Source organism: Hyla sarda, chromosome 2 (assembly GCF_029499605.1).
Source record: "Hyla sarda isolate aHylSar1 chromosome 2, aHylSar1.hap1, whole genome shotgun sequence".
NCBI lineage: Eukaryota > Metazoa > Chordata > Amphibia > Anura > Hylidae > Hyla > Hyla sarda.
In genome coordinates this window covers 240,495,961-240,522,033 of record NC_079190.1, presented here as the reverse complement: position 1 = coordinate 240,522,033, position 26,073 = coordinate 240,495,961, and the positions used below count along the sequence as shown (strand labels likewise).

Here is a 26,073-nt window from a genome sequence, read left to right as displayed (position 1 = left end):
CCCACGGGGGGGGAAACGACCCACTGGCAGAGAGGCCCCAATGCCACTCAAACCGGTCTATGGGCCGCACCCCCCCACAGACACGGCGCCACGGCGGCAACGGACGCCGCACAGCACCACACCAGTGTGAACAAGGTGTAACATCACACTTACCATGCTCTCCCAGTCAGACTGGGAGGCTGCTAGGAAGGAAATGGCCCTTGTGTAGCTAACTACTACTTATCTAGGGTTGGGCTGAGGGGGTGGGGAAGAGTGCAGACACATGTTCAAACTAAAAAAAGGAGGGGATAGAAAACACAATGTGAATTCAGGTAGAAGAAACATACATGGTCACACATCTACAATCTTGTATAATGATCTAATTGCTTCTCAGCATAATATCAAAAACTAACAGGTTGTTAGTATACATTTTTGATCAAAAAGTACAAGCCCACTCACCACATCAAGGCCACCTATTTAGAGTGGGTCCCTAAGGTCCCTAGCATAAAATGGCGTAGCACTGGGCGGCGAGCACCACCGCCACGGCACCAGTGCCCACGGGGGGGAAACGACCCACTGGCAGAGCGGCCCCAATGCCACTCAAACCAGTCTATGGGCCGCCCCCCCCCCCCCCACAGACACGCCGGCAACGGACGCCGCACAGCACCACACCAGTGTGAACAAGGTGTAACAGCACACTTACCATGCTCTCCCAGTCAGACTGGGAGGCTGCTAGGAAAGAAATTGCCCTTGTGTAGCTAACTACTACTTATATAGGGTTGGGCTGAGGGGGTGGGGAAGAGTGCAGACACATGTTCAAACAAAAAAAAAAGGAGGGGATAGAAAACACAATGTGAATTCAGGTAGAAGAAACAGACATGGTCGCACATCTACAATCTTGTATAATGATCTAATTGCTTCTCAGCATAATATCAAAAACTTTTGGATAATAGTGCTTGACGCAAGGTATCCGCTAGGCATGAATTATAAGAACGATCTAGCATATGTATATATATATATATATATATATATATATATATATATATTCTAATCATTTTTTTTACTCACTTATCAGAATTGAAGTAATGATACGTAGTTCAAAGGATTCAGTTTAGTCTCTAGACTTTGTTTATGTAATGGAATAAAGTTAATTATTTTTACCCTCCGTGGAGCTGGAGTACCCTTCCTCCACTTGTTGGATTGCTCTGTGATCAACCAAGGATAAGGCTTGGTGCTTCCTCCTGTGCTCCCTGCATATGTCTAAGTCTTTTTTCCCCTTTTTTCTTTACTGGGACTTTTGACTACAGTCATAAAAGCTATGCCTTTGGCAAAAGCCCATATGAGAGACCTGAAACTGAAGATATTGCGTCACAGAGACATAAAATCTCTGTAAGCCCCACTAAAAAATCAGCTGGAGCACAAAGAGTTTGTGTTGATGGAAAAAAAATCTACTTCAAGTAATTAAATTTCAACCACAGAAGCCGGTTGTAGTTTCTACAGAGCACATCATCTTCCGGTTGGGGGGCACATCTCAAAGATCAGTGGGTGCAAGGAGTCTGGCCATAAGCACTACAGCAAAGTTCTTCAAATCTAAAAGAGATGACGGCAGTTTGACTAGCCTTCTTACATTTCGAGGGCAATCTGAACAAGTCTGTGTTGTTCCAGTCGGACAACGCAGTTACAGTTCTCTACTTAAACAAATGAAGATCATGTCGGATGGAATATGGTTAAGAACCTAAGCCACTTTTCGTCCTAAAGTGGATTAAGAGGTTAAAATTATAGACAAGTATTATAGACAAATTTTATTCTTATCCAATTTATTTTTTCAAATTCAAAAAAAGGTTTATTGAACAAATCAGTAAAAACTCAATAAAGCAAGCAATGTATGGTAACAACGGCCTGACGGGCCGAAATAGAACAGATCAAAACATACAGGTAGTGTTAAAGAAATAAAACATTGGAACAAATGTACGAAAGCACCAAGAGATATTAATTCTTATCCAAATTTTAATGAAAACGTATGACTTCAGACTCTCTATATAAAAAAGAGCTATCCTTTGATATCTGAAAAGAGTTGATTCATTCTGAAAAGAAGAAAATGTATTTGTACAGTATGTTGGACCTAATAAAGGAAATAAAGCAGCCAAAGATTAATTGGCAAGATGGATTAAATCCACGTACACAACAAATGGTAGTGTGCCTCTAATTCCAGTTAGGGCACAGTCCACTATATCTACTACCACATCATGATCAGAGCAGGCTTAAGTACAGGATATTTGTATTGCTGCATCTTGGACATCTTTATCAACATTTAATAAGCACTATAGGCTGGACATCCAGACCAGAAATCCAGCCTTCAGCACTGGAGTCCTTAGTGCAGCAGTCAACCTTTAAAACCTACCCTAAGCTCTTTGGTCCATGTAAGACTGGGTTCACACTACGTTTTGATGATATGGTCACCGGATCAGGCTGGGGGGAGTGAAAACCGGGCACTCCCGTATCCCAGTCATTTAAATGAGGCAACTGGAGTCAGATAGTTACTCCGGTCGGTTTTCTGACCGAACCTAAAACTGTAGTATACCACTGGATACGGGGCAAATGTGCTGACTCCGGTCAGCTTATTCAAATGAATGAGATCGGGGCTGGGATACAGGAGCCCCCGGTTTTCACTCCCCCCAGCCGGATACACTGACCGTATCATCAAAATGTAATGTGAACCCAGCCTAAGTCTCATCGGTGTTGCCTTTGGATAATATGGAAAGTTAGTACTAATTCTTACTTTAATTTTGCTTTCCTTGAGTCCAAAGACAGCACACTTTTTACCCAAACTATATGTTAAAGTATCTATTCAATAACACAAGGTTGTGATCAGTTTGAATTCCACTTATACTGTGGCTAATGATTTTGATTTTTATGTGGGTCAGTCTTAAGGAAGAATTAAAGGCAGGAATACCCATTGGTGCTGCTTTTGGACTCAAGGAAAGCAAAATTATTATTTTTCTATGGACAGCAAATCTGTTTGTAATTTGTGCCATTTGTTGACACTAATTAATTCTACTTAATTGTTCCTGATATATTTTGTAGGCATTTTTCTTTTTCCAACTTGGACTTCGCTTTTTACAAAACCAGGTACGTCCCCTTACTTATGCGATGATTAGATATTTCTAAATTGATATTTGTTTCTTACAGTGTTAGTGTCATTTGTAAAAACGTTTGTCATGTTGTCCAGACAGTTCAAAAATTTAGGTCGCACCTGCAGCGCACTTCTTTCCCTTGCTTTCAATGAAATCTGACTCTTTCCATGCATTAGTCTATGGAATGAAAAAGTTAAATAGGGAGGCTGGCCTGGCGGTGAAGCAAATTTTCATGCACTTTAGCGTCTGAACAACATGTCAAAAGATTATACCAATGACATTAAAGGGGTTATCCAGAAAAAAACTTTTTTTTATATATCAACTGGCTCCAGAAAGTTAAACAGATTTGTAAATTACTTCTATTAAAAAATCTTAATCCTTTCAGTGCTTATGAGCTTCTGAAGTTTAGGTTGTTCTTTTCTCTCTAAGTAATTTCTGATGACATGTGTCTCGGGAACCGCCCAGTTTAGAAGAGGTTTGCTATGGGAATTTGCTTCTAAACTGGGCGTTTCCCGAGACATGTGTCATCAGAGATTACTTAGACAGAAAAGAACAACCTTAACCTCAGAAGCTCATAAGTACTGAAAGGATTAAGATTTTTTAATAGAAGTAATTTACAAATCTGTTTAACTTTCTGGAACCAGTTGATATATAAAAAAAAAGTTTTTTTCCTGGAATACCCCTTTAACACTTTAAGCTGGTCATTCACTCATGATTATAGTCAGCAGAGCTAGTCTTTTGTAGTTTTTGTGACTAGATCAAGTGCGCATTAAAAATATATGATGTTTTCTAAATCAAAAATCATGTGCTAAAGTGAATAGTGCGTGCTCAGTGGTAATGCTCTGTCATTTCTTATGATAGATTTCTAATATACAATGACGACTATACCGGAGAAATGACCAAAAATACACAACCTATCAGATTGAGTTTTTGACAGCTTTCCGCCTTCGATGTTGTTACAGCTGATAAAAAAATTCCAATGTGGACAACTTTAGCTGTAGTTTTAAGGGAGACACCTCTTTATTTTTAATTGTACAGTAACATTTTGACTACTGTTTCTATTGATGTTAGCTCCCTGCTACCATCTACATGCCATATATACAAAATGCATTTTATCATGGAAGATCAGAAATTTGTCCCTATGATTGCTGTTTTCTTCAAATAGTCAAAATAGGCACTGCAGTCTTTCCCCTTCTTTTAAGAACTGTTTAAACAAACAAACAAATATATGTTCTTCCCTCATTTGCTATATAAAAACTGCATCAAAGGCCCCCTATGTCACTACACCCCTAAGCCAAAATCACATTGAAATATTATCTTAGAATGTAAAATTAACATTTGGCGTGATTACAAAGAAAAAAAAATACTATTTTTAATGTATACTTGCATTATTACAAAAAGTTATTATTTCAACATTTTATTTTTAAAGACTCAGCTGCATGATTTTACTACTTGTGGTATCACGAAGATACAAGAAGATGTTGTTTTATTAGATCCAATCTATCCATCTGTCTATTTAATCTATTATCAGTGGAAAGAGACAATGGTATAATTAAATACAACAAAAGTGTCCCTGGAGGTTTCAGGGCAAATTAATATGTAACAACCTTTAAGGGGTTGCCCCCTGCCGGGGAAAACCCTTTACTAGAACCCCCCCTTTTAAAATATAACCTTTATTGGTGTTTTAATAAAATTATACCCCACATAAACATTTAAAACTACAGCGGATTTGATGTGGTGTGTAAACTGTTGTCTGTTATACACTTGGAAGGGGTGTAAGGGTCCAAATTGCGCTTATATAATCGTGCGCTGGTTGTCCAGAACATGTCAGCTATTGGTACCCAATCCCTATGTTGTCATTATCCTCCACTGATATAAAACCAAGCAACTACTAGCCTCCCCGACATTTCGCTGAACGGATCAGCTGTGAAGGGTATTAGGGTTTTATTAGCCTCGCTACCATTGACAAAGCTGATCCGTTCAGCGAAACGTCGGGGAGGCTAGTAGTTGCTTGGTTTTAGATCAGCGGAGGATAATGACAGCATAGGGATTGGGTACCAATAGCTGACGTGTTCTGGACAACCAGCACAAGATTATATAAGCGCAATTTGGACCCTTATACCCCTTCCAAGTGTATAACAGACAACAGTTTACACACCACATCAAATCCTCTGTAGTTTTAAACATTTATGTGGGGTATCATTTTATTAAAACACCAATAAAGGTTATATTTTAAAAGGGGGGGTTCTAGTAAAGGGTTTTCCCCCGACAGGGGGCAACCCCTTAAAGAAAGAGAGAATGAACCACTGCTTGACACCTAAAACTACAGTTTATTTCCTGTGAAAACCAAGTATTAGGCATGCTGTAGTTTATTTTGCTTCATACTTCTTTCCCCCTACATCTGTCACCAGGGGTTGGTCAGGAGACCCACATACACTCTAGTGAATTGGTAAGGCCACCTTTTAAAGAATACCTGTCATCAAACCATTTTATCTAATCTAACTCAGATAATATTCCCTAACTAGTACCTATACCTCTCCTGCCCTTAAAGGAAATCTGTCACCAGTGTCACCCGCACTAATCTGTTGGTATCAACAGATAGTGCAGGTGACACTGATGACAACGGTACTCACCTTGTCCCATTCTGTGGCGGGGATCTCCGGTAATCTCCTCCACTAGCTCCGCTCCGGGCACCAGGCTTGGGGCACGGGCGGAGCTTACTGACGTCACTGCTGCTCTTCTCTCACAGCGGGACCCAGCAGGGAGCAGCATCTCGCAGCAGCGGTGATGTCAGTAAGCTCTGCCCGTGCCCCAAGTACGCTGCCGGGACTAGAGCTAACAGAGGAAATTACCGAAGATCCCCCCACGGAACAGGACAAGGTGAGTACCATTGTCAATCAGTGTCACCTGCTCTAACTGTCGGTACCAACAGGTTAGTGCAGGTGACACTGGTGACAGATTTCCTTAAAAAAAATTAAAATTCTGAGCTTTAACCCTTAGGGACCATGTTTTTTTTTTTTTTCATTTTTGCACTTGCATTTTTCCCTCCTCACCTTCTAAAAAGCACTTTACATTTTCCACTTACAGACCCATATGAGGGCTTGTTTTTTACACCACCAATTTTACTTTGGAATAATATCAATCATTTCACCACAAAATCTACGGCGAAGCCAGAAGAAAAATATTTGTGGGGCTAAATTAGAAAACAAATGCCATTTTGTAAATTTTGGGGGCTACCAATTCTAAGCTTACATTTTGGGGGCTTACGATTTATTCTGTAGGTCCATACAATTAAAATGATGCCAAACTTATATAGGTTTGATTTTGTTTTACTTCTGTTACAAAATGATAATTTTTTGCACCAAAATTAGTACGTTTAATAATGTCCTGTTCTGAACTCTATAACTTTTTTTATTTTTCCATATACGAAGATGTGTGAGGGCTCATTTTTTGCGCAGTGATCTGTAGTTTTTTTTATGGGTACCATTTTTGTATAGATGGGACTTATTGATTGGTTTTTATACAAGTGTCAAACAGTTCAATAGTTTATTGAAAACATAAACAGCTAAATACAAGTGCATAATAAAGAGGTCTGAAGGACGTGGCATGAAGAGCAAATAGTATTTAAAAGACAAGCAAAATATAAAGAAAATTCCAGGCAATGGAAGGGCAAAACAAGGGATGAAGTCAAGAAGTAGGGAAGGATGAATGGGGATTAGGGCAGGTCATAGCCTACTACTACAGATAAACAGAGGCATGCATAGAAAGTAAAACACACACAGCAAACAGTCAAAGTCATAAATAAATGGCGACATCAGCGGAATGCGGAGAATCGAGCCAGGGTTGCCAAACTTCATGAAAGAGGTCCAGGGAGTTCTCCCATACTGTTGACATCTTCTCTGACAACATGATTTTATTGACCCGCTAAGCCACTACTGAGAAGGGCAAAATTTTTATAATTTTTTTATGGTACACAAAGTGTACGTATACGCTATTGACCGCACGGTTTAATTAACATTATATTTTTATAATTTGGACATTTACACACGCGGCGATACCACATATGTTTGTTTATTTTTGTTTACATTTTTTATAGGAAAAGGGGGGTGATACAAACTTTAATTAGGGAAGGGGTTAATTCACATTTATTAAAAAATGTTTAACTTTTTGTTTTACACTATTTATTAGTCCCCATAGGGGACTATTACATGCAATCCTTGGATTGCATACACTGTTCAATGCTTTGCCATAGCATAGCATTGATCGGTGTTATCGCGCTCTGCTGCTCCAGCCTGCTATGGCTGACTGGAGCTTCAGAGCAATGATCTGACAGAGAAGAGGCAGGTAAGGGCCCTCCCCCGTCCTCTAAGCTTAAGAGGACACCGCGGTTTTACCGCTGTGGCCCCGATCAGCTCCGCTGAGCTGCCGGGCCAGTTTTTTATTTTATTTTAGACACCGCAATCAAGTTTCACCGCGGCATCTAAGGGGTTAATGCCAGGTATTACCACAATCGCTGATGTCCCATATTACCACGGTCCAGATGGCTACCAGCTGCCTGAGCCCGCGTCATAGAAGGGGAGCAGCAAAAGGGTGTACAAGTACGCCCTTCGTCCTTAAGGTGTTAAAAAGCTCTGTATCATACCTTTCCCCTTGCTCACGGCAGGAGAAAGTGGGCATTCCCCAGCAGGCTCAATGTCACTGAAGTCTGCGAGCTGTGCCTCGCCATGCCCCACATGCAATTTGGTCTCCTGTCAGGCCGGGAGGAGACTAAACTAACAGTTTGACTTGCACAGGAAACAGAACAGAGCCACTTAGTGGCTGTTTCTTCAATAACATTAAAATCATATAAAGGTTGATAATTTTAACAGCAAAGTGTCTTAAAATTACATAAGGAATAATATATTAAAAGTTTAGTTTGGTGACAGGTACTCTTTAAGGTAGTTTTGTTTGAACTCTACTAGTCCATGCAATAGCTACCCGGCACTGCCCGGCTCAAAGCACTCCAAATAGACTTTCGCCGATCCCACTAGTAGCAAATCCGTTCACACAATGATTAAGTGGTGCTCACAGTGTATAGTAGATGCAGTCCATTACAACAAAATCTTCACCAAAAGAAAGAAAAACACTGGGCACTCACGGTTGGATGCTTGTGTGGATTTAATATTCAAAAACGTTACATCAGTGCGGCAGACACTCATGCAGGGGTGTTTCACAGGCTACGGTCCGTTTCTTCGTGCTTCAACAGGCCTTACACGTCACTGCCTTCAGGAGCACATCTTAAATAACACCTGTTCACCTGTCATCATGGACACGCCCATAACAACGGTAACCAGGTAAGTGATCTAAAACAACTCTAAAAACAAATGTGTGGAACATAGAAAATTACAAAAGTGCATTCAGTTCAGTTCTGTCATTAAGACCAATATGACTCATTGCCTCTAGCCATAATATCCACCGTGTTTCTTTTCTTAGCAGAATATCATCTTTCTTCCAACCATTGTGAGCATATTCGACCCTTTCAATGCCGGTAAAGAAGCAGAGCCCTTTATATTTACCGGCATTGAAAGGTGAGCAGGTGTTATTTAAGATGTACTCCTGAAGGCAGTGACGTGTAAGGCCTGTTGAAGCGCGAAGTATCGGGAGAAATGGACCGTAGCCTGTGAAACACGCCTGCATGAGCATCTGCCGCACTGATGTAACGTTTTTTAATATTAAATCCACACAAGCATCCAACCGTGAGTGCCCAGTGTTTTTCTTTCTTTTGGTGAAGATTTTGTTTGTTTGAACTCTTACACCAGAATGTATACCCACTATAAATTGGCGTGGTACAACTATTAAATGGTAGATAACGCATATTAGACTTTTTATTATTACAATATTGGGCATCAAAATAATGTCAAATATCATTAGGATATCTGTGATATTTTATATGTCCTCTTCTCCATGCCTAATTTTATAGATATTTTGGAAAACTGTCTAGTGAGGCATTGAAAGTATTCAAAACAAATATTATATTTCACACATGCACACCAGGTTTTGGTGCAAGGGCGGCAATAATTCTGACATATTTTGTTTTAAAAAATCAACCCCATTGTATTCTGACTCAGAAACACAGCAGGTGAAACCAAACTAAACTACTGTTTTAGATTTATTGTTGCAACATTTCTTTAATAAGGGAAGTCCTTTGAAGGGGCTGCAAAATAGTTCAGATTATCATCACATTAATGAAACTTTACACTTTATGGATTATCTTTAAGATTTCTAGTTCCAGTTTCTGCTTGTTTACGTATATAGTTGTGCCCTTTTTTATATATATTTCTATTTCTTTTTCGTCCATTCAGGAAGTCATTTGGCCTCAAATTGCAGTAAGCTGCCTGGGAATCCTAGTCAGTACCTTCCTGAACTATTTACTACTTTTCGTTTTACAAATTGGGGTCATGTAAGTCATTATGTAACACTTATTTTTAAGTTAAAGATGTCCTTTCAGCTTTCCTGGCAAGTATTTTTCAGTAAATAATGTATTACACATAAAATAACAATTCAAGCATTTTAGAACTCAATGTTGCACTTTTTTTTTAATCGTGAAAATTTATGATCAAATTGACAATTGGCTGTCACCGTTCTTCTTGTGAATTTGGCATGACATGTTCCTACCTGTTTTTGCTAGTTATCAAGAAAGGGTGAAGCACAATGTGGAAAAAGTAGAGCTGACCATAATGCAAACAAACGGGAAGGGAGGGGATTTATCATTTTCCAATTTTCCACACTTGCACTTTCTTCTTTATGCCAGTTTTAAAGGGGTATTCCAGGCTAAAATATCTTATCCCCTATCGAAAGGATAGGGGATAAGATGTCTGATTGCGGGGGGCCCGCCGCTTGGACCCCCTGCGATCTCCCTGCAGCAGCCCACATTCTATGCGAACCTGCGTCTGCAGTTTCGGATACCGCCGGGCTTCCGAGACAGGGACATGACATCACGCCACGCCCCCTCCATTCATGTCTATGGGAGGGGGCGTTGCAGCCATTACGCCCCCTCCCATAGAAATGAATGGAGGGGGCGTGGCGTGACATCACTTCCCTATCTCGGAAGCCCGGCGGTTTCCGAAAATGCAGATGCAGCTATGCATAGAATGTGGGCTGCTGCAGGGAGATCGCGGGGGGTCCAGCGGCGGGCCCCCCACGATCAGACATCTTATCCCCTATCCTTTCGATGGTGGATAAGATGTTTTTTTGCCAGGAATACCCCTTTAATTGCTCAAACTCAATTGTCTTATGGTTTATGATGATTTTGCACATATTTCTGATGTGTGGTTTGTTGCCACCTATTGAGTGGTTTGGCTTTGCTTATAAAATGTGCAACTTTTTAGAAATTTTTATAAAAACTCACTAAACTTAAAGGGGTTTTCCCAGGAATAGAAAAACAGAGCTAATTTCTTTCAAAAACCACTCCCCTTCTGTCGTCAGGTGGGTGTGGTTCTGTAGCTCAGTTCCATTAAAGTGAATAGACCGAAGTTGTAATACTGCACCCAACCTGGTAACCGACATGGAGTGGTTTTTTAAATAAAGTAGCTCTGTTTTTCTATTCTTGAATAACCCCTTTAAAGGGGTTAAAAAAGGGAGCCAAACTAATATGTGATAATAAATGGATTTATATGATCACTATCCTTAAATATATATATTTTTTTTAAATCAATGTAAAAATTTCACAATTTCTGCCAGTGTATGCAAACCTTCGTGCACAGGTGTATAATGGAAACATTTCCACCCATTTCTGTGTTTTGGTGTTTAGGCTAGAAATACTGACCAAAATGTGTTCCAAAATGAGGAATAAATACTGACCAAAACATTATATGGGAACCCAGCATAGGAGTTAAAAAGGGTTGGCCCAGAGTAAAATGTTTCCCCTTAAAGTCCTACACTCTACTAAATAAATATACCCAGCTATGTCATAAAAAAAAAAATTATTTTTGGCAGTAGTATTAGTAGTATTTTTGGCACCTTTGCTCCTCACTTTTAGTGCACAGTTTAAAGTATTCTGCCCTGCAATTTGCTTGTGGGAGATGTAATGCCTTACTCAAACATTTTTGCAATACAGTTCCTGTATCAGGTTTTTGATGAAAAACGGATTCCTCAAAACCTGACTTTCACACCTTGTTTTTGCAATTCAGTTCCCATATACATTTTCAATTTGAAAACCGTATGCATTGACCCTCCATTGAAAACCGTATGCATCAGGTTGTGTACTTTTTGTCTTGTACGGTTTTGTCCAGTTTTTCCCGTAACCAAAACCGTAGCCTACCACAGTTTTTTGTATGGGTGAAAAACAGTATTGAAACCGTATACGGTTCCTTTTAGATTGGAGTCAATGAGAACCGTAGAGAACCATATGTGCGTATGGTTCCATCCGGTTTGCACAATACGATTTTTGAGTTTGCACATGCACAGCGCACACCGAATGGAATGAAAATTTAAAAGCGCATACCAAGATAAACTTTTTGGGGTCAGACATGGTGGTGGGATTGTCATGATCTGGGGCTGCATGAGTGCTACTGGAACTGAGGAGCTACAGTTCACTGAGGAATCCATGAAGGCCAATATGTACTGTAACATACTGAGACTGGGCTGCAGGGCAGTATTTCAACATGATAAAAACTCCAAACACACCTCCAAGACCACTGCCTTGTTAAGAAGCTGAGCGTTAGGTGATGGACTGACCAAGCATGTCTCCAGACTTAAATACTATTGAGCATCTGTGCTGCATCCTCGAATGGTAGGTGGGGTGGTGCAAAGTCTCTAACATCCACCAGCTCTGTGATGTTAATATGGAGGAGCACAAGAGGACTCCAGTGACAACCTGTGAAGCTCTGGTGAACTCCATGTCCAAGAGGCTTAGAAAGTTAAAGGGGTACTCCGGTGCTTACACATCTTATCCCCTATTCAAAGGATAGGGGATAAGATGCCTGATCGCGGGAGTCCCGCCGCTGGGGACGCCCGGGATCATGCATGCGGCACCCTGTTTGTAATCAGTGCCCAGAGCGTGTTTTCAAAGTTGATCTTTGAAAAAGGAAATCGCTCATTTCCGAAACGCGTCAGACAGGTGAAGTCTTGGCGCTCACAGGTACCTGAGGAGTAGTCAGCAAACACCGGAGGTCCAATCCCGGCTCCCCTTTTTTTACCTCGCGTACGCTGGTTGCAGACGCTACCGGCCGGGGCGTTCTCCTAGCACGTGAGCATCGCATCGAGGAGGAATATATCTACGATCGCATACAGCGCAGGAAAAACTTTTTAAAGATACAGCACAAAGATCCAGACTACTTCAGCTAACCAGTATAAAGCAGGAGATCGTCCATCACATTCAGCAAAAATAGGTAAAGAATCATTATCCATATACACTTGTTCTATGCAATTTTATTTCATTTAATATGATCAATTAACTATTGGGGAAACAGCAGTTCCTACAATAGTACATCATAATAGCGCTAATACCACTGAAAACAATATTTTCTATAAATACACAATAATTTAACAGTGGATCAGGGGTCTGTTATAGTGGTGTAAGAGCAGCTTCAATAACTTATCCAGGAGCGCCGGTGTTTTAAATTCAATTTGTTAGATTTGTAAATTACTTCTATTTAAAAATCTTAATCCTTCCAGTACTTATCAGCTGCTGTAAGCTCCACAGGACGTTCTTTTATTTTTGAATGTCCTTTCTTTCTGACCACAGTGCTCTCACCTCTGCCGACACCTCTGTCCATTTTAGGAACTGTCCAGAGTAGGAGCAAATCCCCATAGCAAACCTATCCTGCGTTGGACAGTTCCTAAAATGAACAGAGGTGTCAGCAGAGAGCACTGTGGTCAGACAGAAAGGAAATTCAAAAAGAAGAGAACTTCCTGTGGAGCATATAGTAGCTGATAAGTACTGGAAAGATTAATATTTTTAAACAGAAGTAATTTACAAATCTGTCTAACTTTCTGGCACCAGTTGATTTAAAAAAAAAAATGTGGGGAGTACCCCTTTAACCTCTTCAGGACGCAGGGCGTAGGCATACACCCTGTGTCGTGAGTCCTTAAGGACATAGGGCGTATGGATACGCCCGTGGGACTCCATGATATCGTTCAGCAGGCATCCGGGCATATCGCCCAGGGGGGTCCTGAGAACCCCCCATGTCGGTGATTGCGGCAAATCGCAGATCAATTCAGATCTGCTATTTGTCGCTATTCCGGGCTGATCGGGTCTCTGGTGACCCGATCACCCGGAAAATAGGGATGATCGGAGCTGTCAGTGACAGCCCCGATCATCCTAAGGGATAGCAGCGAGGTTGCAGTGGTGCCACCTCCTCCTATCCCCTGCCATCAGTCAGCTATGACTACTGACCAATGGCAGTTGAAGACGGGGGGTTACCATGGAAACTCCCCGCTCTGCCCACCCCTGGATGTCGGGCAGAACGGGGGGAGAAGATGGAGGCCGGTACCTGGGGAGAAGATGTGGTGGGGACCGGCGATCATCGGTGGCATCAGCGGAGATCAGCGGCGGAGGTAGGGAGGCGACAGCGCGAAGCATCAAGGAAGGTGGCAGTAAAGCGATATTTACTGCTTCCTTCCTAGTGGTTGCCAAACTGCAAGTCCCAGCACGCCCAGACAGCCAAAGGCTGTCTGGGCATGCTGGGAGTTGTAGTTTTGCAACTCTGGAGGGTCACAGTTTGGAGACCACTATATACAGTGGTGCCCAAACAGTATCCCTCCAGAAGTTGCAAAACTATAACTCTCAACATGCCTAGACTGCCCAGGCATGCTGGGAGTTGTAGTTCTGTAACATCTGTCCCTTCAGATTTTGAAATTTTCATGAAAATTTAGAAAATTGCTGCTATATTTTGAAGCCCTCTAATGTCTTCAAAAAGTTAAAATAGGTCAATTTTATTATGCCAACATAAAGTAGACATATTGTATATGTGAATCAATATAAAATGTATTTGGAATATCCATAGTTAGAAAAATGCTAAATTTTCATGAAATTTGGGGATTTTTTACCAAGAAAGGATGCAAGTAACAATGAAAATTTACCACTAAAATAAAGTAGAATATGTCACGAAAAAACAGTCTCAGAAACAGAATAATCGGTAAAAGCATCTTAGAGTTATTAATGCATAAAGGGACAGTGGTCAGAATAGCAAAAAATGGCTCTGTCCTTAAGGTGAAAATGAGCTGCGTCCTTAAGGGGTTAAGTAGTGCTGGAAAATAATGGTGGGCACACAAAATTTTTACACTTTGGACCAAATTTGGACATCTCCACTTAGGGGAATACTCACTTTTGTTGCCAAGGTTTAGACACTAATGGCTGTGTGTTGAGTTATTTTGAAGGGACACAGGGCGTATGCATACGCCCTGCATCCCCAAACCTTAAGGACACAGGGCGTACCTGTATGCCCTGAGCATTTCCGGTCCCTGCCGCTCGCTTGGCAGGGGCCGGTCCGGAATGCCTGCTGAAAACATTCATCAGTCATCCTGTGACATCGCTGACATATCGACGAGCGCCGCAAATCGCTGGTCAATTCAAACCAGCGATTTGCTGCGATTCCGGGTCATACGGGTCTCTGGTGACCCGGAAAATAAGGGGGATCGGGGCTGTCCAACACATCCCCGGTCGCCCTGAAGGGATAGCAGTGAGGGGGCAGGGGTGCCACCACTACCATCCCTGCGATTAATCGGTCAGAAGCAATCGACCAATCGCAGAAAGGGGGGGGGGGTTAAAGTTCAGTTCCCCCGCTCTGCCCATCCATGGGTGTCCAGGCAGAGCAGGGGAACAGTGGAGCTCACTCGGTCCACATCCAGGCGGCGAAGATGACGTTATCTGACGGCAGCGATCCGGATGTCATGACGACGGCGGCACAGAACTTCAGCGGCGGTGATCTGGGTAAGTGGCCTGGGAGACCACAGTCTAGGGTCTCTAAGCTGTGGCCCTCTAGATCTACCAGTCCCAGCATGCCCAGACAGCAAATGTCTGTCTGGGTATGCTGGGATTTGTAGTTATGCAACATCTGGAGGGCCACAGTTTGGAGATCACTGCTGTCTCGGTATGCTGGGAGTTGTAGTTGGGTGCCTCCAGCTGTTGCATAACTACAACTCCCAGCATGCACGGTCTGTCAGTGCATGCTGGAAGTTGTAGTTTTGCCACAGCTGGAGGCACACTGGTGAGCAAACAAAGAGTTAGGTAACAGAACCTAACTCAGTGTATTCCCACCAGTGTGCCTCCAGCTGTTGCAAAACTACTACTCCCAGCATGCACTGACAGAATGTGCATGCTGCGAGTTGTAGTTTTGTAACAGCTGGAGGCACATTGGTGGGGAAGCACTGAGTTTGTCTGTTACCTAACTCAAGTTTCCTCACCAGTGTGCCTCCAGCTGTGGCAAAACTACAGCTCCCAGCATGCACGGTCTGTCAGTCCATGCTGAGAGTTGTAGTTTTCAACAGCTGGAGGGTACATTCACACGGGCGGGGGTTTACAGTGAGTTTTCTTCTGCAAGTTTGAACTGCGGACAAAAAAGGAGCAACTGGCAGGCAGGAGGTGCTCAACCCCAAATGCAGTTGTGCATATATACTGGGGGAGCAGATCCTACCCTTGTGGTCTGTTGCTAAGGGTGATCCCCGGCATAAAAATGCATACAATGGGGGATGCCTGCAACAGACTACAAGTCCCAGAATGGCATCCTACACCAGATAAATGTGTGGATGTGTAACAATTAGAATACAATACAAGAATTTAGGTGCACTACTGTGGTAGATGTAAACAATAACATATGACTAACCCTCAACACTGATGTTAAAATTTAGACATTAGCCAGTATATCCTTATATGAAGGACATACCAGAGCCCGACTACCGCCAAGGTTTCTTAAGTGGCACGGGACCTAACACTAACCTACCCGTGCGTGATAAGCAAAACCAGGGGCCAGTGGGCAATTACTCCCAGTTACCTCCAGTTTCACACTGGAGGTAACTGGGAGCAGGCTGTGAGTCCGCCTAATACTGCTGTAATTGCCCACTGGCCCCTGGTTTTGCTTATCACGCACAGGTAGGTTAGTGTTAGGTCCCGTGCCACTTGAGAAACCTTGGCATTGGTGTGCAGGCTCTGGTATGTCCTTCATATAAGGATATACTGGCTAATGTCTCAATTTTAACATCAGTGTTGAGGGTTAGCCAATGTCATTGTTCACATCTTCCAGAGTAGTGCACCTAAATTCTTGCAAAGTTTGAACTGCGGCAAATATTCCACTGCAGCTTAAACTCAAAATAAAGGGTAAAACACTACATACAGTATACACTTACCCCTACACAGTCTTCCCCCCCCCCATAAAAATTAAAAACGCCTTGTACTGCAGTGTTTCCAAAAAGGAGCCTCAAGCTGTTGCAAAATAACATCTCCCAGCATTGCCGGACAGCCATTGACTGTCCAGACATGCTGGAAGTTTTGCAACAGCTGGAGACATCCTGTTTGTGAAACACTGCTGTGGGGTATTTGTGGTGTTGGACCACCCCTGTGCAAATCCCTAATTTAGGCCTCAAATGCGCATGGCACTTTCTCACTTCAGAGCCCTGTCGTATTTCAAGGCATCAGTTTAGGGCCACATATGGGGTATTTCCATACTCTGGAGAAATTGTGTTACAAATTTTGTGGGACTTTTTCTCCTTTTACCCTTAATAAAATGGAAAAGTTGGGGTCTACACCAGTATGTTAGTGTAAAAAAATGTTTATACTAACATGCTGGTGTCCCATACTTTTCATTTTCACAAGAGGTAAAAGGGGGAAAAAAAAGACCCTAAAATTTGTAACACAATTTCTCCTGAGTACGGAAATACCCCATATGTGGGTGTAAAGTGATCTGTGGATGCACAATAGGTCTCATGCACTATGTGCACTTGAGGCCTAAATTAGTGATTTGCACAGAGGTGACTGATGCAAGGGTTCTGACATAAACGCAAAAAAATAAAAAAAAAACATCCACATGTGACCCCATTTTGGAAACTACACCCCTCACGGAACATAACAAGGGGTACAGTGAGCCTTAACACCCCACAGGTGTTTGACACATTTTCATTGGACATGAAAATTGGACATGAAAATGAAAACATTTTTTCACTAAAATGCTGGTGTTACCCCAAATTTTCTATTTTCTCATGGGGTTTGCAGTTTTGCAGTATTTTTTCCCAAATGTACAATTTTTACAAGAGGTAATAGGAGAAAATGCCCCCCTGAATTTGTAACCCCATTTCCTCTGAGTATGGAAATACCCCATGTGTGGACGTAAAGTGCTCTGCGGGTGCACTACAATGCTCAGAAGAGAAGGAGCCACATTTTGCTTTTGGAAAGCATATTTTGCTGAATTGGTTTTTGGGGGGCATGTCACATTTAGGAAGCTCCTATGGTGCCAGAACAGCAAAACTATTTGGGAAACAACACCCCTCAAGGAACGTAACGGTGTGCGACTTATAATCACACACCATTATATATAAAAGTTACACAAAGCACACGCTACATACTTCCCCCCACACACACACCCTCCCCCCGTCACCAGGCATTTTTGGTGGAGGTGGCATACACCTTACTAGCCTCCGACTCCGAATCTGTCAGTGAGGACGAGTAAGATCCTACAATTCCAGTGTTCTTCCTCGTCCTCCTCATCATCTAGTACTGATGATGAGTCCCCTGTACGGCGGCGGCCACGTACCCCCATGAAAGTGACCCAGTGGCCGGCACTAGTACGAGTGGCCATGCTGCTCGTAATAGAAGTCCGACCCCTCAGAGACGAATACCGGAGCCCCCTTCCGGTGAACCTGTCTGAAGACGGATTCCGGAGTTTGTTGGCGACTCAGGAATCCAGACTGACATGGCTGGATTCACTGAAATTGACTATTTATGTTTTCAGTGACAGCTTTGTCAATCTTATGGTGGAGCAGACGAATCTGTACGCCCAACAGTTCATCACCCCCCATCCTGATTTTTTTGGCCAGGCCCAATGAATGGTACACCATTGATGCAGCTGAAATGAGAAAATTTTGGGGCCTCGTGCTGCATATGGGCCTGGTCAAAAAGCCCAGTGTCAGACAGTACTGGAGCGGGGACATCCTATACCAGACATACCTATCCGAACATACCTATCCGCTTTGCAGTATGGTCATGGCACGGAGGCGGTTCAAGGCCATTCGGAAATGCCGACATTACACCGATAATACAGCATGCCCCCCCCCCCCAACTTTGGAGCCAAAGTTTTGGAGGCCTACGTACCCCTCAGGGAGCTCTCGGTAGATGAGTCTCGAGTTTTAAGGGGAGACTCATCTTCCGCCAGTATATTCCCTCGAAGCGGGCGCCATATGGCGTGAAACCCTACAAACTTTGTGAGAGTACCTCTGGGTGCACTTACAAGTTTAGAGTATATGAGGGACGAGATTCCCATATTGAACCCCCAGAATGTCTGGGTGCTAGCAGTAGAATCGTTTGGGACCTTTTGCACCAATTGCTGGATAAGGGTTACCACTTTTATGTGGACAACTTTAATACCAGCATCCCTCTGTTCACATCCCTTGCCGCCAGATCCACATCCGCTTGTGGGACCTTGCGGAAGAACCAGAAAGGCCTCCCTCTAAATTTTGTTAAGACACCTATGCCAAAGGGTGAGTCCCATGCCCTTACCCATGAAAACCTTTTGCTGGTCAGGTATAAGGATAAGAAGGATGTTCTTATGCTGACCACAATTCATGGTAACGGCAGCTCACTTGTCCCTGTGCGAGGTACCACAACAATGGTCCTCAAGCCTGATTGTATTCTGGGCTACAATCAGTATATGGGGGGAGTTGACCTTTCTGATCAAGTCCTCAAGCCACATAACGCCATGCGGAAAACATGGGTATGGTACAAAAAAGTTGTGGTCTACATGGTACAGGTTGCCAGTACTCTTTTGTACTGTCCCAGTACGCTGGCAACACAGAGACATACCTCCAGTTCCAAGAAGAAGTCCTAAAGGTCCTGATCTTTGGTGACCGGGAAAGAGCAGGCTGGACTTCCCAAGGAACTGAAGTTATAGGTGCCAGGTCCCCCACACTGGAAAGAAGGGACGATCCCAGAAAAAATGCAGAGTTTGTAACAAGAGGGGGATACGGAAGGACACCACCTATCAATGTGACACTTGCCCCGATCATCCGGGCCTCTGCATTAAAAACTGCTTCAGGGAGTATCACACTTCCATGGAGTACTAATTCTCCCTTTTCATTTTAATTTTCCATAATTTGACCCCAATGTACCAAGTCCAGAGTACATTCCAAATTTTAACCCCATAAAACCACAACATTTCCCCAAAAACTAATTTATAAAAAAAAAACTGATAAGACCTGATAAGACCTGAGTCACTATCATAGGGGACTTTTTTTTATGTTGCCTCAAATGCGCAGCGCTCTCTCTCCACCTGAGTGGGGTGCGCATTTGAGGCAACAGGTTAGGGACGGCCACACACATCACATTCCCAGAATGATGATTCAGAGCATAGGGTTTGGGGTGGGCATATTTTTTAGTTTTGGCTATGCTCATCATTCTGGAACATAACCTGTTTTATAATTTTATGTCCCACTGTACCCCACTTTAGTTAGTTAGTGTACCCCATTTTAGTAATTTACCCCATGTAACGCTCCTTGAGGGGGGATCGGCTGTTCTGGTTCCATAGGCAGCTATGTAAAAGTTCAATGCCCCTGACTGCGCTCCTGCTCTCCCATTTTCTCCTATTACCACTTTTGAAAATGAAAAATTTTGGGTAACTGCAGCATTTTAGTGTAAAAAATAACATTTTTCCTTTTCACATCCCACTTTAATAAACATTTATCAAACACCTGTGGGGTGTTAAGGCTCACTGTACTGCTTGCTACGTTCCTTGAGGAGTGTACTTTCCAAAAAATTTGATGTTCATGCACCATAGGGGCTTCCTAAATGCGATATGTCCCCCCCATTTCAGCAAAATTTGCAAATGTGACTCCTTCTCTTCTGAGCATTGTAGTGCACCCGTAGTGCACTTGATGTCCACACATGGGGTATTTCCATACTCAGAAGAGATGGGGTTACAAATTTGGGGGGCATTTTCTCCTATTACCCCTTGTAAAAATGTAAAATTTGGGGGGAAACCGGCATTTTAGTGGGAAAAAAAAGATAATTTACACATCCATCTTTAACGAAAAGTCGTCAAACACCTGTGGGGTGTTAAGGCTCACTGTATCCCTTTTTACGTTCCTTTAGGGGTGTAGTTTCCAAAATAGTATGCCATGAGTTTTTTTTTTTTTTTTGCTGTCCTGGCAACAAAGGGGCTTCCTAAATGGGACATGCCCCCCCAAATATCAATTCAGCAAAATGTGCTTTTCAAAAGCCAAATGTGACTCCTTCTGAGCATTGTAGTGCGCCCGCAGTGCACTTGATGTCCACACAACGGGTATTTCCATACTCAGAAGAGATGGGGTTACAAATTTGGGGGGGGCATTTTCTCCTATTACCCCTCGTAAAAAATGTAAAATTTGGGGGAAAACCAGCATTTTTGTGAAAAAAATAATCATTTACACATCCAACTTTAATGAAAAGTCGTCAAACACCTGTGGAGTGTTAAGGCTCACTGGACCCCTTGTTACATTGCTTGAGGGGTGTAGTTTCCAAAATACTATGCAATGTGTTTTTTTTTACATGCCCCCCAAAAACCATTTCAGAAAAACTCACTCTCCAAAATCCTGTTGTCGCTCCTTCCCTTTTGAGCCCTCTACTGCGCCCGCCGGACATTTGACATACACATATGAGTTATTTCCTTACTCAAGAGCAATTGGGTTAAAATTTTAGGAAGATTTCTCTCCTTTTACCCCTTGTAAAAATTCAAAAACTGGGTCTACCAGAACATGTGAATGTAAAAAATGAAGATTTAGAATTTTCTCCTTCAATTTGCTGCTATTCCTGTGAAACAACTAAAGGGTTAACACACTTACTGAATGTCATCTTGAATACTTTGAGGGGTTCAGTTTTTATAATGGGGTTATTTGTGGGGTATTTCTAATATGAAGGCCCTTCAAATCCACTTCAAAACTGAACTGGTCCCAGAAAAATTCAGATTTTGAAAATTTTGTGGAAAATTGCTGCTGAACTTTGAAGCCCTCTGATGTCTTCCAAAAGTAAAAACATGTCAACTTTATGATGGAAACATAAAGTAGACATATTGTATATGTGAATCAATATATAATTTATTTGGAATGTCCATTTTCCTTATGAGCAGAGAGCTTCAACGTTAAAAAAAAAAAGCTAAATTTTCAATTTTTTCATCAAATTTTGGAATTTTTCACCAAGAAATGATGCAAGTTGAAATTTAACACTAACATAAAGTAGAATAAGTCATGAAAAAACAATTAATGCTAAAGTGACAGTGGTCAGATGTGCAAAAAACGCTCTGGTCCTTAAGGCCAAAATGAGCCTGGTCCTTAAGGACTTAAATGGACACTGTCAGATCCAAAAATGTTTTATGATAGCCGGGACCCTGGGCTAATAGCGCTATTAACCCTTCAGACGCAGCGATCAAAGTTGATCGACGCGTCTAAAACGAAAGTAAAAGCTTCCCGGCAGCTCAATCGGGCTGATCGGGACTATCGCGATAAAAATCGCGATGTCCCGATCAGCTAGGACACGAGCGGAGGTCCCCTTACCTTGCTCCGTTGCATCTGATCGGCGTTTGATTGCTCCAAGCCTGAACTGCAGGCTTGAGCAATCAACCCCCTTATAACGCTGATCCATGCAAAGCTATGGCTTTGCAGGGTTCAGTGTAAAAGATCAGATCCCTATGGGAGCTATAACACTGCAAAAAAAAAAAAGGGGAAAAAAAAGTTAATAAAGGTCATTTAACCCTTCCCTCACAAAAGTTTGAATTACCCCCCTTTTCCAATAAAAAAAAACCTGTGTAAATAAAAATAAACATATTTGGTATTGCCGCGTATGGAAATACATACAAAAATATATAGTTAATTAAACCGCACGGTCAATGGCGTACGCGCAAAAAAATTCCAAAGTCCAAAATAGCGTATTTTTGGTCACCTTTTTATATCATGAAAAAATGAATAAAAAGCGATCAAAAAGTCAGATCAATACAAAAATGGTACCGATAAAAACTTCAGAATACTCTTATACCGGCCCGTACGTGGAAAACTAAAAAAGTTATAGGGGTCAGAAGATGAGAATTTTAAACGTATAAATGTTCCTGCATGTAGTTATGATTTTTTTCAGAAGTACAACAAAATCAAACCTTTATACGTAGGGTATCATTTTAACCGTATGGACCTACAGAATAAAGATAAGGTGTCATTTTTACTGAAAAATGCACTCTGTAGAAACGGAAGCCCCCCAAAATTTACAAAATGAAATTTTGTCTTCAATTTTGTCGCACAATGATTTTTTTTTCTGTTTTGCTGTGAATTTTTTAGTAAAATGACTAACCTCACTTTAAAGTAGAATTGGTGGCGCAAAAAATAAGTCATCATATGGAATTTTATGTGCAAAATTGAAAGCGTTATGATTTTTAGAAGGTAATGAGGAGTCCTTAAGGGGTTAAAGATTATGTGTACTTCTGCTTTAACTGTACTTATTGCAACAATGTATCTAACATAAGAAATCAAGCACATTTTGTAATAGTTTTTATTATAAAATATTGTTGAACCCCTTGGGGATGGAGGGTTTTTCTGTTTTTGCACTTTCTTTTTTCCTCCTCACCTTTTAAATAATCATAACCCTTTACATTTTGCACCTAAAAATCCATATGATGGCTTATTTTTTGTGCCACCAATTCTACTTTGTAATGACATTAGTCATTTTACCCAAAAATCTACGACGAAACAGAAAAAAATTAATTGTGTGACAAAATTGAAGAAAAAATGCCATTTTGTAAATTGGGGGCTTCCGTTTCTACGTAGTAAATTTTTCGGTAAAAATGACACCTTCTCTTTATTCTGTAGGTCCATACGATTAAAATGATACCATACTTATATAGGTTTGATTTTGTCGTACTTTTGAAAAAACTACATGCAGGAATATGTATACGTTTAAAATTGTCATCTTCTAATACCTATAACTTTTTTATTTTTCTGCATACGGGGTGGTGTGAGGGCAGATTTCTTGCGGTACCATTCTTGTATTGATTGGACTTTTTGATTGCTTTTTATTCATTTTTTCATTATATAAAAAGTGACAAAAAATAAGCTATTTTGGACTTTGGAATTTTTTGGGAATTTATTTTTATTTACACTATTTTTTTTTATGGGAAAAGGGGGGTGATTCAAACTTTTATTAGGGAAGGGGTTAAATGATCTTTATTAGCTTTTTATTCACTTTTTTTGCAATGTTATAGCTCTCATAGGGGGCTATGACACTGCATACACTGATCTTTTACATTGATCAAAGGTTTCTCATAGGAAACCATTGATCGATGATTCTGCCACTTGACTGCTCATGACTGGATCTCAGGCACTGAGCAGTCATTCGGCGATCGGACAGCGAGGAGGCAGGTAGGGACCCTCCATCTGTCCTGTAAGCTGATCGGGATGCCGTGATTTCATTGCGGTGATCCCGAACAGCCCCCTGAGCTAACCGGCAATGGTTTACTTTCCCTTTAGACAAGGCGTTCAACTTTGAATGCGCCCGACTCACCATGGCCCCGCATTATAGACAGGGAGCTGGCTGAGGGCGTATAGGTACGCCCTCTGTCCTCAAGGAGTTAAGGAAACATTCACAGGTACAGGATCCTGCACAGATTTGATGCGCTGGATTTGTAACTGCAGATTACAAGCTGTGCTCAATCATTTAGTTTACATTGAAATCTTCAGCAGAAAATCCTGTACATCAAATCTGCATACGTATGAACGTACCCTAATGCATAAAGTCCCCACATGGTCACACACTGCTAACAATCTCTTCTACTTTCCTTAGGATAGAATGTAAGTTCTAGCAAGCAAGCTGGCCAGAATGAGCGTGTCCTGTTTAAAGTCATTGAACTCTTCAGTGAGATACTACTACTAATATCTGAACATGAATAATAATAATTAATAGATATGGCTAGTTATACATACACAATTAATAGCAATAATGTTTATTAAGATGCGATAAATAAGTGTCCAAGCAGGGCCCTTGCTGTAGACCTTAACACATATTAGAAGTAATATATAAAAATGTGCAATAATATAAATTAATTAAAAAAAATAAAAAAAATGTATGACCAGGTAGAAAGTCATTTATAGATCATATACGGCCCCCAGATAGTATTAATGCGTTACTGGCTCCAGACTCAGATTGCTCCTGAGTTATAGTTCATGCAAGTACAGTTTGTATGGTAGTTTGGTGCCTTGCACCGCTCACCGCACCACTGGATGATAACGGAATGTAGCAGCTTGGTGACCAGCGGTCTTCACTCCTTTTTTTTCTTTCAATAATTTTTTATTGAATTTTACCATAATAGAAAAACATAAGCATGCATAAAGGACAGACGCAGCTGTCAACTTATTATTTTACTACAACAAACACAGCGAACATTTGCTTACTGTACATAGGTAGACTTGGTTGTCCATTCAATCTTACATATAGGATAGGTAGTTGTTTAACCAAATCAAAAGGAAAACAGAAATAAATAAAAATAAAATAAATAGGAATAAAGGAAATATAACATCTCCGACATGACATACACAGTAGTATGCGTGCGTACCAATAATGTTATATATTTTAGTTTTCTTTTATCCTTATACAGTGGTCCCTCAACATACGATGGTAATTCGTTCCAAACGACCCATCATTTGTCGAATCCATCGTATGTTGAGGGATCCGTGCAATGTAAAGTATAGGAAATTATACTCACCTGTCCCCGCCGCTCCGCACCAGGTCCTCACCACTCCCGATGGTCTCCCAGGGGCTCCCGATGCTGTCCCGCTGCTCCGGTGTCTTCTTCGCGATCCTCCGGTGTCTTGCGCATCTTCTGCAGGGTCCGGGCCTCGCTTTCTGGTGACGTTATTACGCTGCTGCGCCGGCGCGGCGTGCGTAGTGACGTAATAACGACGCCGGAAAGCAAGGCCCGGACCCTGGAGAAGATGCGCAAGACACCGGAGGATCGCGAAGTGGACCCGGAGCAGCGGGAATAGGTGAGCGAACCTGCCAGGGATGCTTAAACTGCTATCCGACAGCAGCTTAAGCATTTTGCGCTGTCGGATAACAGTTAATGCGATGGCCTCGACATATAAAAGCATCGTATGTCGATGCTGACATCGACATGCGATGGCCTCTGAGAGGCCATCGTATGTTGATTTTATCATATGTCGGGGCCATCGTAGGTCGGGGGGGTTACTGTATATCTGATGCATATTGAAACATAGTGGAAAAGTGCAAATGCCAAGACAATACTTATAGAATAAGATGATGATAAGGTGTAACTCTAATAATGGATGTCAATGTGCCTCTTGTAACATAATGTCTTTGTGTAAGTATCATGGCAGTGGAAACATCACTGTTACTCAAATATCTGTACAATGAGAGGACAGAGACCATGAAGCCCATCTGATGTTAAACTTATCCAACTTTTCAGAACCCCTAGCTATAACCTTTTCGAATGAATATGTAGTATTTATTTTATTCAGGATGATATCAAAACAGGGGACCATTGGAGTTTTCCAGTTACTCAGTAATGTATTTTTAGCAATTATCGGGATAATACAAAATAATTCTCTTAGTGGAGGCGGTATATTTTGTAAAGCTATATAAAGAAGGGCTAGTTGGGGATTCCACGAAATGGAACAGTTAAATATAGACGTCAGGAGATTGTTGCACTCTAACCAGAATATTTGGAGTGGGCAGTTCCATAGTATGTGAAGGAGAGTACAGTGGTCCCTCAAGTTACAATATTAATTGGTTCTGAGACGACCATTGTAT

General features: G+C 41.7%; 1 protein-coding gene across 1 annotated transcript in view; it reads left to right on the top strand.

Annotated features, from left to right (window-relative positions):
• The window catches only part of LOC130357819 (multidrug and toxin extrusion protein 2-like), a 92,409-nt gene that overhangs the window by 27,059 nt on the left and 39,277 nt on the right, over window positions 1–26,073 (top strand). The window contains exons 7-8 of the mRNA XM_056560548.1: window positions 3,064–3,108; window positions 9,455–9,552. Of these exons, the coding sequence (XP_056416523.1) occupies window positions 3,064–3,108; window positions 9,455–9,552 (143 nt within the window). The remainder of the gene's footprint in view (window positions 1–3,063; window positions 3,109–9,454; window positions 9,553–26,073) is intronic.